This window comes from Bufo gargarizans, chromosome 1, assembly GCF_014858855.1.
Source record: "Bufo gargarizans isolate SCDJY-AF-19 chromosome 1, ASM1485885v1, whole genome shotgun sequence".
In the NCBI taxonomy this organism is placed as follows: domain Eukaryota; kingdom Metazoa; phylum Chordata; class Amphibia; order Anura; family Bufonidae; genus Bufo; species Bufo gargarizans.
Genome location: NC_058080.1, coordinates 535,645,668 through 535,660,847, shown reverse-complemented (window position 1 = coordinate 535,660,847; position 15,180 = coordinate 535,645,668). Strand labels below are relative to the sequence as shown.

The 15,180-nt window shown below is 43.8% G+C and overlaps 1 protein-coding gene across 1 annotated transcript in view; it reads right to left on the bottom strand.

Annotated features, from left to right (window-relative positions):
- LOC122934148 (hydroxysteroid 11-beta-dehydrogenase 1-like protein A) overlaps positions 1–15,180 on the bottom strand; it is a 75,724-nt gene that overhangs the window by 6,487 nt on the left and 54,057 nt on the right. The window contains exon 5 of the mRNA XM_044289378.1: positions 10,254–10,442. Coding sequence (XP_044145313.1) covers positions 10,254–10,442 — 189 coding nt within the window. The remainder of the gene's footprint in view (positions 1–10,253; positions 10,443–15,180) is intronic.

Genomic DNA, 15,180 nt, shown 5'->3' with positions numbered 1-15,180 from the left:
TTACTATCTATGGCAGAATAAGAACGTTGTTCTACAATTGAGAATAATGGTACAAAAGGAGCAGCTGTCCCGGGCCCAGTTGCTCCTGGGCGGCCCAAGGCAGCTGCCTCTTGAGCCCCGCTAGACACTGGTGACGTGGGGGGTGGCGGCAGGGCACAGGGAGATGAGCGCTTCCATTGTGGAAGCACTCATCTCCATAGTCATCTGAATCGCCGTCCTCAGGACAGCGATACAGATGGAAGTGCTGCGGCGGGGCAGGGGAGGTAGAGACGTCTCCCTTCCCCGTTCCTCTGCTAGGCTGCAGGCACTATTGCGCCGCCTGAGCCGTACAGCGTGGAACACAGGCCGAAAGAGGCCTGCATCGCATCGCTGCCAGCCTGATGAAGGTAAGTATAAGTGTTTATTTTTCTTATATGGTACTACTACTGGCACATGATTGGGGGCATCTATGGGGGCGCCTTTTACTGGCACATGATTGGGGGCATCTATGGGGGCACTTGTAACTGGCACATAATTGAAGGCATCTATGGGGGCACTTATTACTGGCACATGATTGGGGGCATCTATGGGGGCACTTGTTATGGGCACATGATTGGGGGCATCTATGGGGGCACTTGTTACTGGCACAAGATTGGGGGGCATCTATGGGGGCACTTGTTACTGGCACATGTTTGGGGGCATCTATGGGGGCACTTGTTCCTGGCACATGATTGGGGGGCATCTATGGTGTACTTGTTACTGGCACATGATTGGGGGACATCTATGGGGGCACATCTTACTGGCACATTATTGGGGCAATGTGGGGGCATCTATGGAGGCACTTCTTACTGGCACATTATTGGTGGCACTTTTTACTGGAACATTATTGGGTGGCACTATGGTGGCATCTATGGGGCACTTCTTACTGGCACATTATTGGGGGGCATCTATGGGGGCACATCTTACTGGCACATTATGGGGGCACTTCTTACTGGCACATTATTGGTGGCACTTTTTACTGGCACATTATTAGGTGGCACTATAGGGGCATTTATGGGGCACTTCTTACTGGCACATTATTGGGGGCACTATGGGGGCATCTACTGAGGCCACAAAGAAGGGGTATTTTATATGGGGGAAGGGGGAGAGGAACAATATGGGGGCTTCTACTGAGGCCACAAAGAAGGGGTATTTTATATGGGGGCTCTGTATAGGGGTATTTTATACTTGGCCACATTATGGTGGGTACTATGGGGAAGGGGAGAGAGGAGTACTATGGGCACTATGGGGGGCACTAAGAAGTAGTATTTTATACTTGCAAATTTTGGGGGACATTGAGGGCATCTACTGGGGCACTATATATGGGGCATTTTATACTGGTACATTATGGGGGGCCCTAGGAAGAAGGGGGAGAGGAGCACTATGGGGCATTTACTGGGGGCACTATATAGGGGTATTTTATACAGGCACATTATGGGGGCACTATGGGGACATTAGCTCAACTGGGGGCATTAAAAGGGGGTATTTTTTGCACTGGCACATTATAAGGAGAATTATTACTACTGGGGGGGCATTACGATGGGCTTTAATACTACTGGGGGTCTATGGGGAACCTGATTACTAGTATGGGCACTATGGGAGCATTATTACTTCTGGGGCACAGTGGGGACATGTTGGGGGCACTGTAGGAGCAGTATTACTACTATGTGTGCTCTAGAAGAGAATTATTCCTATTGGTGGGACTTTTGGGAGCACTATTATTGTGGGGCACCTTAGCACAGTATCAGCTTACCACAATTATTTTTGGGGGACGTTATGTTTACACTATTATTGTCAGGGGCACTATTTGCTGGGCGCAGTTATTTTAGGGCACTGTGTGCCAATAATTATTAAAGGGCACTATCTGCATGGTACTACTATTATCAGGGTTTTATCTGTTTCTGCAGTATAGTATTGAGGAGCACAGCGGCACAGTATTAGGGGTGGTATGATGATTTGTCCAAAGGATGGGAGGATGATGGAAAAGTAGTAAACTAAGATTTTGTTTGTTAACTGCAGAGACGATAAATGGCTGAAAAATGGTGGTCTGGTCTGAAAGGAGAAGATGAGGAAAGAGAACATCTACATCAAAGAGACGTCACTGGATGTAAGAGGTATGTGGCGCTGTATTACCCTGTATGTAGGGGTGGATGGAGGGGTTAGTAGTACAGTACTATCTGCACATTGTAAAAAAAAAAAAAAGTAATCTGCAAAATACTATATATTTGTGTCAGAAGTTGTGCGTTTTTAATTTTTAGAATAATTATACAGCCATTTTATTTGTTACTTTTGTGCCGATTCTTTTTTTTCCTCTATATTAAGGGACACTATAGTCACCAGAGCCACAACAGCTAAACATAGTAGTTCTGGTGTCTATAGCAGTATTTACATTACTGCCAAGGAACACCTCTAGTGGCCACTCATCATTATTAAAGTTTACTACTCTATGAGGTGTGTGTATTTTGTGTGTGTGTGTGTGTGTGTTGTGGTGGAGGGCGTGATTGCATGTTAGGGTATGGGAAGGCAGGATCCAGGGAGCCCAAGTAAATTCTTGCCTAAGGTCCAATCAATATTAAAGACGGCTCTGAGTACAGCAGTGATCTGTCAGTTTTGCCAAACTGAAAGTACTGCCCATGCTGCCTACCCGCTTCACTACGGGCTCCTCGGCAGTCGGTAGCCAAGTGAATCTTCCCCCACCCACCTCAGCTGCTTTTGGCTGGGAGGGAGAGGGCAGCACTGCCATTGGCCTGCAGAGGCAGAAAAGAATGCGGCTTGGGGATTTAACATCAGGAAACATCGCTGCGCGCCCCTTCCCCTGCCACCACGCCTTGAGGAAAAAGGCACGAGGACAAAGCACATCAGAACTGTAAGTACCTTTTCTATCTGCGATGCACCCCTAACCAGCACCCCCTGCGTTACATGCACCCCTGACCAGCGCACCCTGCGTTACATGCACCCCTGACTAGCGCCCCTTGCGATACATGCACCCCTGACCAGCGCACCCTGCGTTACATGCACCCCTGACTAGCGCACCCTGAGTTACACGCGCCCCTAACCGCCACACTCTGCGTTACACGCACCCCTGACCTCCGCATTCTGTGTTACAAGCAGAATAAGTAGTATTAGTTGCACACACCAACAACACCCACAGGGTTATTTCACAAAAGGGTGAAGAGTTTGGAGAAGTCAGGAGAAGTGAACAATATAGGACAACATAGCTGATTTGAAAAAAATTCTCCAATTCAGCTCATTTTCCTATTCAGTTATATTGTCCTAGATTGTTCCCTTCTCCAAACTCTTCACCCTCTTGAATAAGCCTGTGAGCGTCTGTTCATTGGTCTTCTTTAGTGACATGTTTAACATATGGGATTATTTACACAGCCCTGGTGTTTGCTGAAACTGCTTTAAACTATAAAGAAAAGTTTCTCTCTTTCTCAGGTCTGAAGCAATACCGAGGAAGAAAGGAAAACTCTTGAAAGCTTGTCTTTTTAAGTTTTAGGTTAGTACAATAAAAAGGTATCCCTGCATACCGCAATACTCTCGTATTTTGTAATCTCTTTTATATATACGGTACTTATTTAGTTTTTTTTCAGTAGTATGATTAAGTGGTGAAAGTTATTAGTGCCCCCCAATTTTTGACTGTGGTATCTTATGTGCCCCCCTGCCCCTATATATTGTTCCTAGAGTCGCCACTGCTGACAGGAATGCAGAGCAGGATTACATCCCTTTTCCCATTCCTGTCAGACTGGTCAGCCATTACAGCATAGCATGTAAATCAGGCACGCTCAACTTGTGGCCCTCCAGCTGTTGCAAAACTACAACTCCCATCATTCCCAGACAGCCTACAGAAGGGCATGGTGGGAGTTGTAGTTTTACAACAGCTGGAGGGCCGCAGGTTGAGCATGTCTGATGTATAGGATCACATTATTACCATCTACTGTAGAACAGGGTAGTAAAGGAGCGACCGTAAATAAGATATGCTGCCAGGCTGAGTTGCCTGACAGCAAATCCTAGAAGTGTGAAGTGAAGGAAGCCCCAGCGCATAGTATAACGAGGCCCTGCCCCCTGATTCCCTCTAAGCAGATGTACAAGTGGAGACAACCCATTCTAATCCAGTTCTAGGACGGGTTGTTGAAGATATTGATGTCAGCATCAGTGGTGGCCTAAGGTAGTGATAGGGTTAATATAACATTCCTTATGGTCTAGGTAGGGTTGTCACAATACCAAAATTTTTATTAGATTTTAATACCATAAAAAATATTGCGATACTTAATATCATTTGATACCACGCGGAAAAAATAAAACACCAAAAAAGCCGTGTGCATTGCATATTTTATGGAACGTCCGGGTTATAATAGAACAGTCCTATCTTATTTTTTGGGGGTACAAGGTGACTAAAAATGGCGAATCAAATTTTTTTTCTGTTATGGCATTCACCGCATAGGAAATATTTTGGGCGTGGCGATATGTAATAGGTTTATTTTTTATTGTTTGTAAATTTTATATGTAAAATTGGGAAAGGGGGCAATTTAAACTTTTAGTATGTTGGGTTTTTTAAACTTTTTTTTTAAACTTTTTATTTACTATTAGCCCCCTTAGGGGCTAAAACCCTTGTCCTATTCACCCTAATACAGCTCCATTAGGGTGAATAGGATCTTACACTCTCCCTGCTGCCCTGTGCTTTGTGCACACAGCAGCAGGGAGCTTACCATGGCAGCCAAGGCTTCAGTAGCGTCCTGGCTGCCATGGTAACCGATCGGAGCCCCGCGAATACACTGCTGGGGCTCCGATTGCCACTGCCACCAATGAACAGGAGGGGAAGGGGACCCTGTGGCCACTGCCACCAATGAATATAACGACGGGGGGGGGGGGTGCACCTGTGGCCACTGCGCCACCAATGATACTAATACTGGGGGAGGCGCACTGCGCCACCAATGGCTATAATTTATAATACTGGGGGGGCGCACTAATGAATGTAATTAATACATTAATTCAAGTATAGGAGGCAGCAGCTGCCGGCAGCAGTATCACATACCCGGCACCCGGCCTCAATAATAGGGCATGCGATCCACCGAAACGCGGTTCTGCAGATCGCATGCCCTGTTATTGAGGCCAGGTACCAGGTATGGAAGTTGGTGCTGGTATTAAGATACAATGACAACACACTTTACTTGCTTAATGTGAATGGAATGAATATACCACAGAAACGTAGTCAGGTTTATCATACGCTTAGGAAAGAAAACCCAGATATACAGTAGTGTTTTTACAAGAGACGCATTACAGACACACCCATGTTCCCAATATGACTAGTAAGCATTTCCCAGAATGGCATCACGCCACCCATTCCTCGGCATCAAGAGGTGTCTCCATTGGACTAAGTAAAAACCTCCCACTTCAGGTGACAGCGAAATTGATTAACCCCAATGGAAGGTTTTTGTTTATTAAGGGGAAAATCCTAAATTCACTGGTCACCTTAGCCACTATTTACGCCCCGAATAAGGGACAGATTAAATGGCTCCTTCAGATGCTTGATCCCTTGAAAAACTTTGCTGAAGGAATCTTAATACTAGGAGGTGATTTTAATCTCACATTGGATCATGCGGTAGACTCCACATCTGTCACGCCCCATCTATCAGAGAAACAAAAACGTAGACTTCAAGTGGCTCTGGCAGACGTGGGACTATCTGATGTATGGAGATTATTTCACCCGGAGGTTAAGGACTTTACCTTTTTCTCCAAAGTCCATGGCACCTACCAGCACCTAGATTATGTGTTCCTTTCTAACAGCGCTATATCTGCGGTTTTGAATACTTCTATAGGGTCTATAACAATTTCGGATCATGCCCCTGTGAGCATGAAGTTACAAATCAGAGATATCCCTGGGAAGTCCTGGTCTTGAAGGTTAAATACTACTCTGTTAGAGGAGATTGCACATAGGAAACGTTTTAATAAGGTACTCTTAGATTACTTTAGTCTGAATGAGTTCCCCAAGATTACGAGCCCGATTTTGTGGGAAGCCCACAAGGCGGTAATAAGAGGAGAATTTATCAGCTTAGGATCCAAAGTCAAACGACAAAGGACCCAGATTATAGATTCCCTGCTCTTGCAAATTTCCACTTTAGAAAAAATACATAAAGCAGCCCAGACTGCCGAGGTACTGAATCAGCTAAAATCCCTTAGATCTCAACTAAAGGATAAACTGAATGTTAAATCTGCTAAAATACTTCAGGCACTGCGTTACTCACATGGGGACAAAGGTTCCAAATTAATGTCGAACCTGTTGAAGTCTCAGAGAAATAAATCCTTTATCCCGGTAATTAAATTTAAGGGAGGGCTTAGATTAACCGCTACCCCAGCAATTGTGAGGGAATTCTGTAGGTTCTGTTATACTAGAACACATGAGAATCTTCCCCTGCAATCCCGCATTAATGATTTACTATACCTACCTTATCTTCCGAGGATAAAACAGATCTACTAAAACCGTTTAGGCCCCTTTCACACGGGCGAGTATTCCGCGCGGATGCGATGCGTGAGTTGAATGCATTGCACCCGCACTGAATACCGACCCATTCATTCCTATGGGGCTTTTCACATGAGCGGTGATTTTCACGCATCACTTATGCGTTGCGTGAAAATCGCAGCATGCTCCTCTTTGGCCTCTTTCACACGGGCGTCAGTTTTTTTTCCCGGATAAGAGGCGGGTGCGTTGCGGGAAAATGCGCGATTTTTCCGCGCGAGTGCAAAACATTGTCATGCGTTGCACTCGCGTGAGAAAAATCGCGCATGTTTGGTACCCAAACCCAAACGTCTTCACAGAAGTTCGGGCTTGGGATTGATGTTCTGAAGATTGTATTATTTTCCCTTATAACATGGTTATAAGGGAAAATAATAGCATTCTGAATACAGAATGCATAGTAAAACAGCGCTAGAGGGGTTAAAAAAAATAAAATAATTTAACTCACCTTAGTCCACTTGATCGCAAAGCCGGCATCTCCTTGTGTCTCCTCTACTGAACAGGACCTGGGGTGAGCTGCTGCATTAAATAGAGGTTAAGGACTTTTGATGACGTCACTCCGGTCATCACATGGTACGTCACATGATCTTTTACCATGGTGATTCACCTAACCCCTCCAGCCCTATTATACTATGCATTCTGTATTCAGAATGCTATTATTTTCCCTTATAACCATGTTATAAGGGAAAATAATAATGATCGGGTCTCCATCCCGATCGTCTCCTAGCAACCGTGCGTGAAAATCGCACCGCATCCGTACTTGCTTGCGGATGCTATGCGATTTTCACGCTTCCTATGGGGCCTGCGTCGCGTGAAAATCAGACAATATAGAGCATGCTGCGATTTTCACTCAACGCACAAGTGATGCGTGAAAATCACCGCTCATGTGCACAGCCCCATAGAAATGAATGGGTCAGGATTCAGTGCGGGTGCAATGCGTTCACCGCACGCATCGCACTGATTGCATTTTATTGTATATCTTTTTAAGTGTGATTAATTGCTGTAATAAATTGCCACATTCTATATGACCCACATAATTGAGTGCCAGTCTCTTACCATTTATTTCCAATAATTCCATACTATGTGGTTCGGTTCTTTCCTCCACAGGTCCAGGAGGCAAATATCACTATCATCCCCAAAGAGGGGAAAGATCCAGAGGCATGTGGAAGCTATCAGCCGATTTCGCTCCTTAACACAAATCTAAAATGGTGGGCTAAATTATTAAGTCACCGCATGGCGGGTTTGTTGCCTGGGCTTGTGGGAGAGGGACAAGTAGGATTTGTGCCAGGTAGAGAGGGGAGACATAATATCAGCCGGGTGGTAAACGCGGTCTGTTACGCCAGGAAGAAAAACATGCCTTTAGTCCTATTGGGGACAGATGCCGAAAAGGCATCCGACAGAGTAGGATGGACTTACACGCGTAGCGCATTACTAGCTTTTGGTTTCCCAATGGAATTCATAGCAGCTATCTTCTCATTGTACTCAGCTCCCACAGCCCGCATTATGGTAAATGGCTCCCTGTCTGACCCTTTTATTATTAGGAACGGTACTAGGCAGGGCTGCCCTCTCTCCCCAACTCTTTTCATCTTAGTCTTTGAAACATTGCTGCTGAAATTTAGACAAGATTCTGATATCAAAGGAGTGCAACTAAGTGGCGACACACACAAGATGGCGGCCTTTGCCGACGATTTGCTACTGATGATCACCAATCCTAACAAAGCCATGACACGGGTATTAGATATCTTCAGAACCTTTGGAGAGATCTCCAATTTTAAAATTAACCTTGAGAAATCCGAGGCCATAGGGGTTTCATTAACCCCCACCCAACTGAGATAAATTAAAGATATATCCCCATTCAAATGGCCTACCTCTGCGATTAATTATCTAGGAGTGTTGATATCAGCTAATCCTGCCCACATGTTTCGTCTAAACTACTCTCCCCTAGTAGCGAAAGTTCTAACATTTTTTAACAAATCCTTGATCCCTAGGATTTCCTGGATAGGTAGGAAAAATGTGTTAACTACATACATCCTTCCCAGCTATTATATGTACTGCGTTCCCTACCAATCTCTGTATCTAAAGCCTTTCTAGATAAGTTGAGGTCCATCATGGGGAAATATCTATGGGCCAATAAGAAAGCTAGACTACCTTACTCCCTACTTACACGAAAGAAGAAACAAGGAGGGATTTCACTACCGGATATGTATGCATATGTCCAGGCTATACATTTAGAGAGATGGTTAGCTTTAGTCAGATCGAGTGATGCACTCTTGCATGTGCGCATGGAAAGAGCAGTGCTAGGGAAGCAGGGTGAACATTTGCTATGGCACAAAGTTCCTACATCAGGCACCTCGGGGCTTATAAGTGTTATTACCAACAGCACTATTAAGTGGTGTCAGAAGTCTCCTGCGCTGAATCTCAGTAAGGGCCGCTTATCCCCAGTAACCCCTCTAGATGCTTTGCCTCATGTACTATCTGACAGAGTGGTTGAGACTAATCTGGTGTGGGACTCAGTTTCTGAGCTCAGATTTGGTGATCTCTCGAGGTTGTCCACCTCCTCTGATTATTACCGGTCCCTCTGGGGCGAGTCGCCGAGGGTTGGTAATACTATACAAAGATGGGATTTTGAGGTCACGTGCAGGAGAAAATGAATCACCTGTGCAGAATGGAGGAGTTGGCGAGTTGGGAGACTCATAACAGACAAGGTTTCCTAAACACTTGGCAGCCATGGTTGACACATATCGGAGAACAGGGAAACATGTGTGATCAAGGGCCTTCTGATTAGAGATTATGGTTTAATGGTTTGCTAGAACCTTGGGAACAGGCAAGTCATAGGACAAACTGCTATTTCCTATAACACCATTCTGTTGGTATCTGAACAGGAGAATAATGTGTGAAGTTAGATATAGCATTAAGCAGTATCTTGATTTATGCTTATGTCAGGTTAGATCAAGATGTGAACATGTTAGACTCTTTTTCCTTTTTGTTGAGGTTTGACATGCTCAGATCTTGGAATCAAGACTGTATCAATAATCGTAATATTCACAATGCGTGATAAATTAGGTCGGCTGACCCATATTCCAGATTTTGCTATAAGTCATATTTGTGAATCACGATGTATTGACTTATTTGACCAGTTGCACTGGTTCTGACTTTTCTAAAGATCTTGTGTATATGTACTTATATGCTTTTTGTGTTGATAAATAAAATAAAAAGGGAATAATTAAAAAATATATATATTTTTTCCTCTTATTTTTCTTTGTTAAAACCTAGGTGCATCTTGTAGGGCGAAAAATACGATGACTCGTGTGTAAATGTATAGCTTATGGCTCATGGTAGTCATCCTTTTTTTTTTTGGGCCACCCCTGGTCTAGAGACTGAATTGGTTAACACCATCCCTAGTGGTCTAGGATGGTGAAGGAATTTAAAATTCAGTACCTGGTATCCAGTGGTTTAATCATTTCCCCATGTTCCAGCACTGTCTCTTTTCATCTTCCTCTTTCACTATGAGAACAATATAAGGCAGGAATCATGGTACTTATGTTGATTTTCCTTAGGTGGGTGTAGGGATGGGAGGGTTAGGAAGTTTTGATGCTGTGTAGACTTGGTACAGATTCACAATGAATTCTACCTATTTGATAGTTTAGACTGTTGAATTAATCTACAGGTGCCCTAACAATAATCATTTTAATAAAGCATTTTAATAAACCATTAATATTACCACTCAGAGAGGACATAACAACGATGCTCCCTTGGGAATCTAGTAGTGCCTTCAGTGCTGTAGACGTCAGCTGGATGTAACTGAGAAAATTGACATTGTTGGTACTCAGCACATCATCCATGTCACCATTAAAAGATCCAAATGACCCACTTCCTCTAATATGATTCAAAACCAGATAATCCAGACCACCTAAATAAAGAAACCAGAAATAAAGTCTTGCTTAAAATTCAATAAAATATCACTGTGGCTGTATCTACAGTGCATCTGGAAAGCCTCCAGTCCCTTTCATTTTTTTTTTTCACATTTTGTTATGTTGCGGCCTTTTGCTAAAATTAAAAATCAAGTTTCCCCTGTCAACCTGCACTAAACCTCCTTAATGAGAATATGAAAACAGAGTTTTAGAAATATTAACAAATTTGTCAAAAAGGAAAAAATAAAATTTAGCATGGACTTAAGTGTTCAGGCCCTTTGCTATGACACTTGAAATTTAGCTTGGGGGCTCTCGTATTTCTCTTGATCATCATTGAGATGTTTCTACACCTTGATTGGACTCCACCTGTGGTAAATTCAGTTGATAGGACATGATTTGGAAAGATACATGCATATAGGGTCTCACAGCTGACAATGCATATCAGAGCAAAAAACAGGACATGAAGAGGAAAGAACTTGTGGTAATGCCCAGAGACAAGATCTTGTGGAGGCACAGATCTGTAGAAGAGTAGGGGTAGGTCTACATGACAACATTTGTCGCGTGACAATTTTTATAATGGAAGCCTGTAGTGCCGCACTGCAACATGCTGCAACTGTGGCACGACAGTTGCAAAAAACCCAATAAAGATGGATTTTTCTGCGACCAAAATGTATGGTCGTGTGCATGTAGCCTAATGAGAAGAGAATACATTTCTGCTGCACTGAAAGTTCCCATGAGCACAGTGACCTCTGCACTTCTTAAATTAGTAACATAGTTTATAAGGCCGAAAAAAAGACATCTGTCCATCCAGTTCAGGCTGTTATCCTGCAAGTTGATCCAGAGGAAGGCAAAAAAAAAACTGTGAGGATTAAGCCAATTTTCCCCACTTAAGTGGAAATAAATTCCTTCCCGACTCCAATCAGGCAATCAGAATAACTCCCTGGATTCCTCTCTAGTAGGTATAGCCTGTGATATTATTACACTCTAGAAATACATCCAGGCCCCTCTTGAACTCTTTTAGTAAACTCACCATCACCACCTCCTCAGGCAGAGAGTTCCATAGTCTCACTGCTCTTACCGTAAAGAATCCTCTTCTATGTTTGTGTACAAACCTTCTTTTCTCCAGACTCAGAGGGTGTCCCCTTGTCACAGTCCTGGGAATAAATAGATGATGGGAGAGATCTCTGTACTGACCCCTGATTTAGTTATACATAGTTATTAGATCTCCCCTCAGTCCTCCTTTTTCTAAAGTGAATAACCCTAATGTTGATAATCTTTCAGGATACTGTAGTCCCCCCATTCCAGTTATAACTTTAGTTGCCCTCCTCTAAACCCTCTCCAGCTCTGCTATGTCTGCCTTGTTCACAGGAGCCCAGAACGGTACACAGTACTCCATGTGTGGTCTGACTAGTGATTTGTAAAGTGGTAGGACTATGTTCTCATCACTGGGATCTATGCCCCTTTTTGATGCAACCCATTATCTTATTGGCCTTGGCAGCTGCTGCCTGACATTGGTTTCTACAGCTTAGTTTGCTGTTCACAAAAATTTCTAGGTCCTTTTCCATGTCAGTGTTACCCAGTGTTTTACCATTTAGTATGTACGGGTGACTTGCATTATTCCTTCCCATGTGCATAACCTTACATTTGTCAGTATTAAACCTCATCTGCCACTTATCTACCCGAGCCTACAATCTATCCAGAGGGGCAGCGAAGTGGCAGGGAAGGGGGCGCGGTTACCTTGACATGAAGCAAGGACGCCGCTGCCCCCTTGACTTCAAGCCTGATTGGAAAATAGCACAGGTAGAGGATAAAAGAAAGTTTTTCATACTTCTGCCTCATCTGAATGCAGTAAGAAAATCATCATTAGAAACTCACTGCCATCTACTTGAAGGTACTGCTGGCGGTTTGGGATGGCTTTTGCGTCTGACAGATTCCCTTTAAATATGAGAAATAAGGGTCTGGCTATGACATTACTTAATTTTCTTAGGAAACAGGGGTGTATGCCATCTGTTCCTGGCAATTTGTCTATTTTAGTCTTTTTAAGATGCCGCTGTACTTCTTCCTGGGTCAGACAGGGCACTTTTAATGGGGAATTTACTTTCACATTCTGCATTTCATCTGACAGTTTATTTTCCTCAGTAAATACAGTGGAGAAAAAAATATTTACAGCTTTGCTTTCTCATCTTCGTTCTCTGCAACTCCCCCCCATTACTCTGTAGAGGGCCGACACCTTCAGATTTATACTTTTTACCATTTATATAATTGAAGAACATTTTAGGGTTAGTTTTGCTCTCTTTGGCAATTAATCTCTCAGTCTCTAGTTTGGCTGCTTTTATTTGTTTTTTACATATTCAATTTTTTTCTTATAGTTTTTCAGTGCTTCCTCGCTACCCTCCTGTTTTAGTGATTTAAATGCTTTCTTTTTGTCATTTATTGCTTTCTTTACAGTTCTATTTATCCACATTGTTTTTTCTTGTTTCTTAACCTTTTATTCCCATAAGGTATGTACCTCTCACAATTAGATTTTAGGATGCATTTAAAAATATCCAATTTCGTGGTTGTATTTTTATTTTTGACGACTTTGTCCCAGTTAGTTAGGCCTATGGCCTCTCTTAGTTGGCTAAATTCTACTTTTTTGATGTTTGGCATTTTTGTTCCTCCCTGAAGAAACACTCTTTTGAAGGACAATTGGAAGGTTATTACTTTATGGTCACCATTTCCCAGGTGTCCCCCAACCTGCACATCTGTTGTTCTGTCAGGTCTATTGGTTAATGCAAAGTCCAGTATGGCTGTCCCTCTAGTCGGGCCCTGAACCAGTTGGGAAAGGTAATTGTCTTTGGTTATTGCCAAGAACCTGTTTCCTTTACGAGATATACAGGTTTCAGTTTCCCAGTCTATATCTGTCACTGCCTGCCCTATGAGAGGTCTGAGAAGATCAGATAGATTTGCAGCACGTCAGTCTATCTGAAAGGTATTTCTGTTTTTCCTTGCTGTCTGTTGTTGTGGGCAGGATCTCACCTCTCCACGGGTTCTGCTCATTTGCTGTTTAATGGATCTATTTAAGCCCGCCTCTCACTGCAGACCTTGCGGTTGTTATTTCCTTCTGGAGTTCTAAGCTGGTTGTTAGAGGTTCTCTTGCTTCTTACTCATCTCAAGCTAAGTCCTCCTGTTTCTACTTTGTGTGTGTTTTGTCTCTAGGTCTCAGGGAGACGCTGGTCCCTTTACGGTGGAAAGCCCCGGCAGTCTCATCCCCGCTCTCTAATTTAGGGTTTGTGACAGTTTCAGCAGGTCTTAGGTTATAGTGTATGAGTTTTTCCACCATTAGGATTAGCATACTGTTAGCAGTCAGGGAGAGGCTCAGGGATAACTAGGAGGTTACCATCCCCCTCCTCTCTAGGTTTGGGACCTAGTCTGTGTTACTGTGGTAGTTTGTTTATTTGGTGTTCTTCCTTTCCCCACTTACCGTGACAATATCTGGGTAGTTGAAGTCCCCCATAATACCAACCTCGTTATGATCTGCCGCCTCGTCTATCTCGTTTAGTAGACTGTGGACTCTGGAATATTAGGTGGTTTATAATAAAGTCCTATTAGTATTTTATTATTGTTTTTGCCTCCATGTATTTCTACCTGCAGTGACTCCACAGGTTCATGTCCCTCACTTATATCTTCTCAGACTGTGGATTTTATACAGGACTTTACATAAAGGCAGGCCCCTCCTCCTCTCCGGTTTTTGCGATCCTTTCTAAACAGACTGTAACCCTGTACATTAACTGCCATCCAGCCATGTCTCAGTTATTCCTACTATGTCATAGTTCTCCTCACACATCACTAATTCCAGTTCACCAGTTTTATTAGTCAGGCATCTGGCATTAGTATACATACAATTAAGAGGTTTATTTATATTTTTTACTCTACACATTTCTTTCTGAACTGTTCTAGTCCCTCCTTCCATTCCTCCCCCAGTCCCATTACCTTGCCCCTGGTCTCTATCTGCACTATCTTCCCATTCTATAACGTAATTACCCTCCCCCAATCCCTAGTTTAAACACTCCAACCTTCTAGCCATCTTCTTCCCCAACACAGATGCCCATCCTTACGATAGAGCCTGTAGCCGACAGAGAAGTCGACCCAGTTCTCCAGGAACCCAAACCCCTCCTTCCTACACCAGTTCTTGAGCCACTTGTTAACCTCCCTAATCTCCTGCTGCCTTTCTTGTGTGGCTCATGGTACAGTTAGTATTTTGGAAAACACTACCTTTGAGGTCCTTGCCCTAAGCGCGTGACCTAAACGCCTAAAATCATTTTTAAGGACGCTCCACCTACCTCTAACTTTGTCATTGGTTCCGATATGGACCATGACTGCTGGATGTTCTCCAGCCCCACCCAGTAATCTGTTAACCCGATCCGCGATGTGTCGAACTCTAGCGCCAGGAAGACAACACACCGTTCGATGATCCTGGTCTTTGTGACAGATCGCCCTATCTGTACCCCTAATAATTGAGTCTCCCACTACCAGCACCTGTCTGGCCTGCCCTGCTGTCCTGGTCCCCTGCTTACTGGAGCTGACATTCCCCTGACTGCCAGAGGAAGTGCCCGCCTGTAGCAGTGCTCTCCCTAAACTGACATCCCCCTCATCTGCCAACCTAGCAAACTTGTTGGGGTGTGTCAGATCAGGGCTATCCTCCCTGGCACTCTTCCCTCTACACTGCTTTCTAACTGTTATCCAGCTATCTACCTC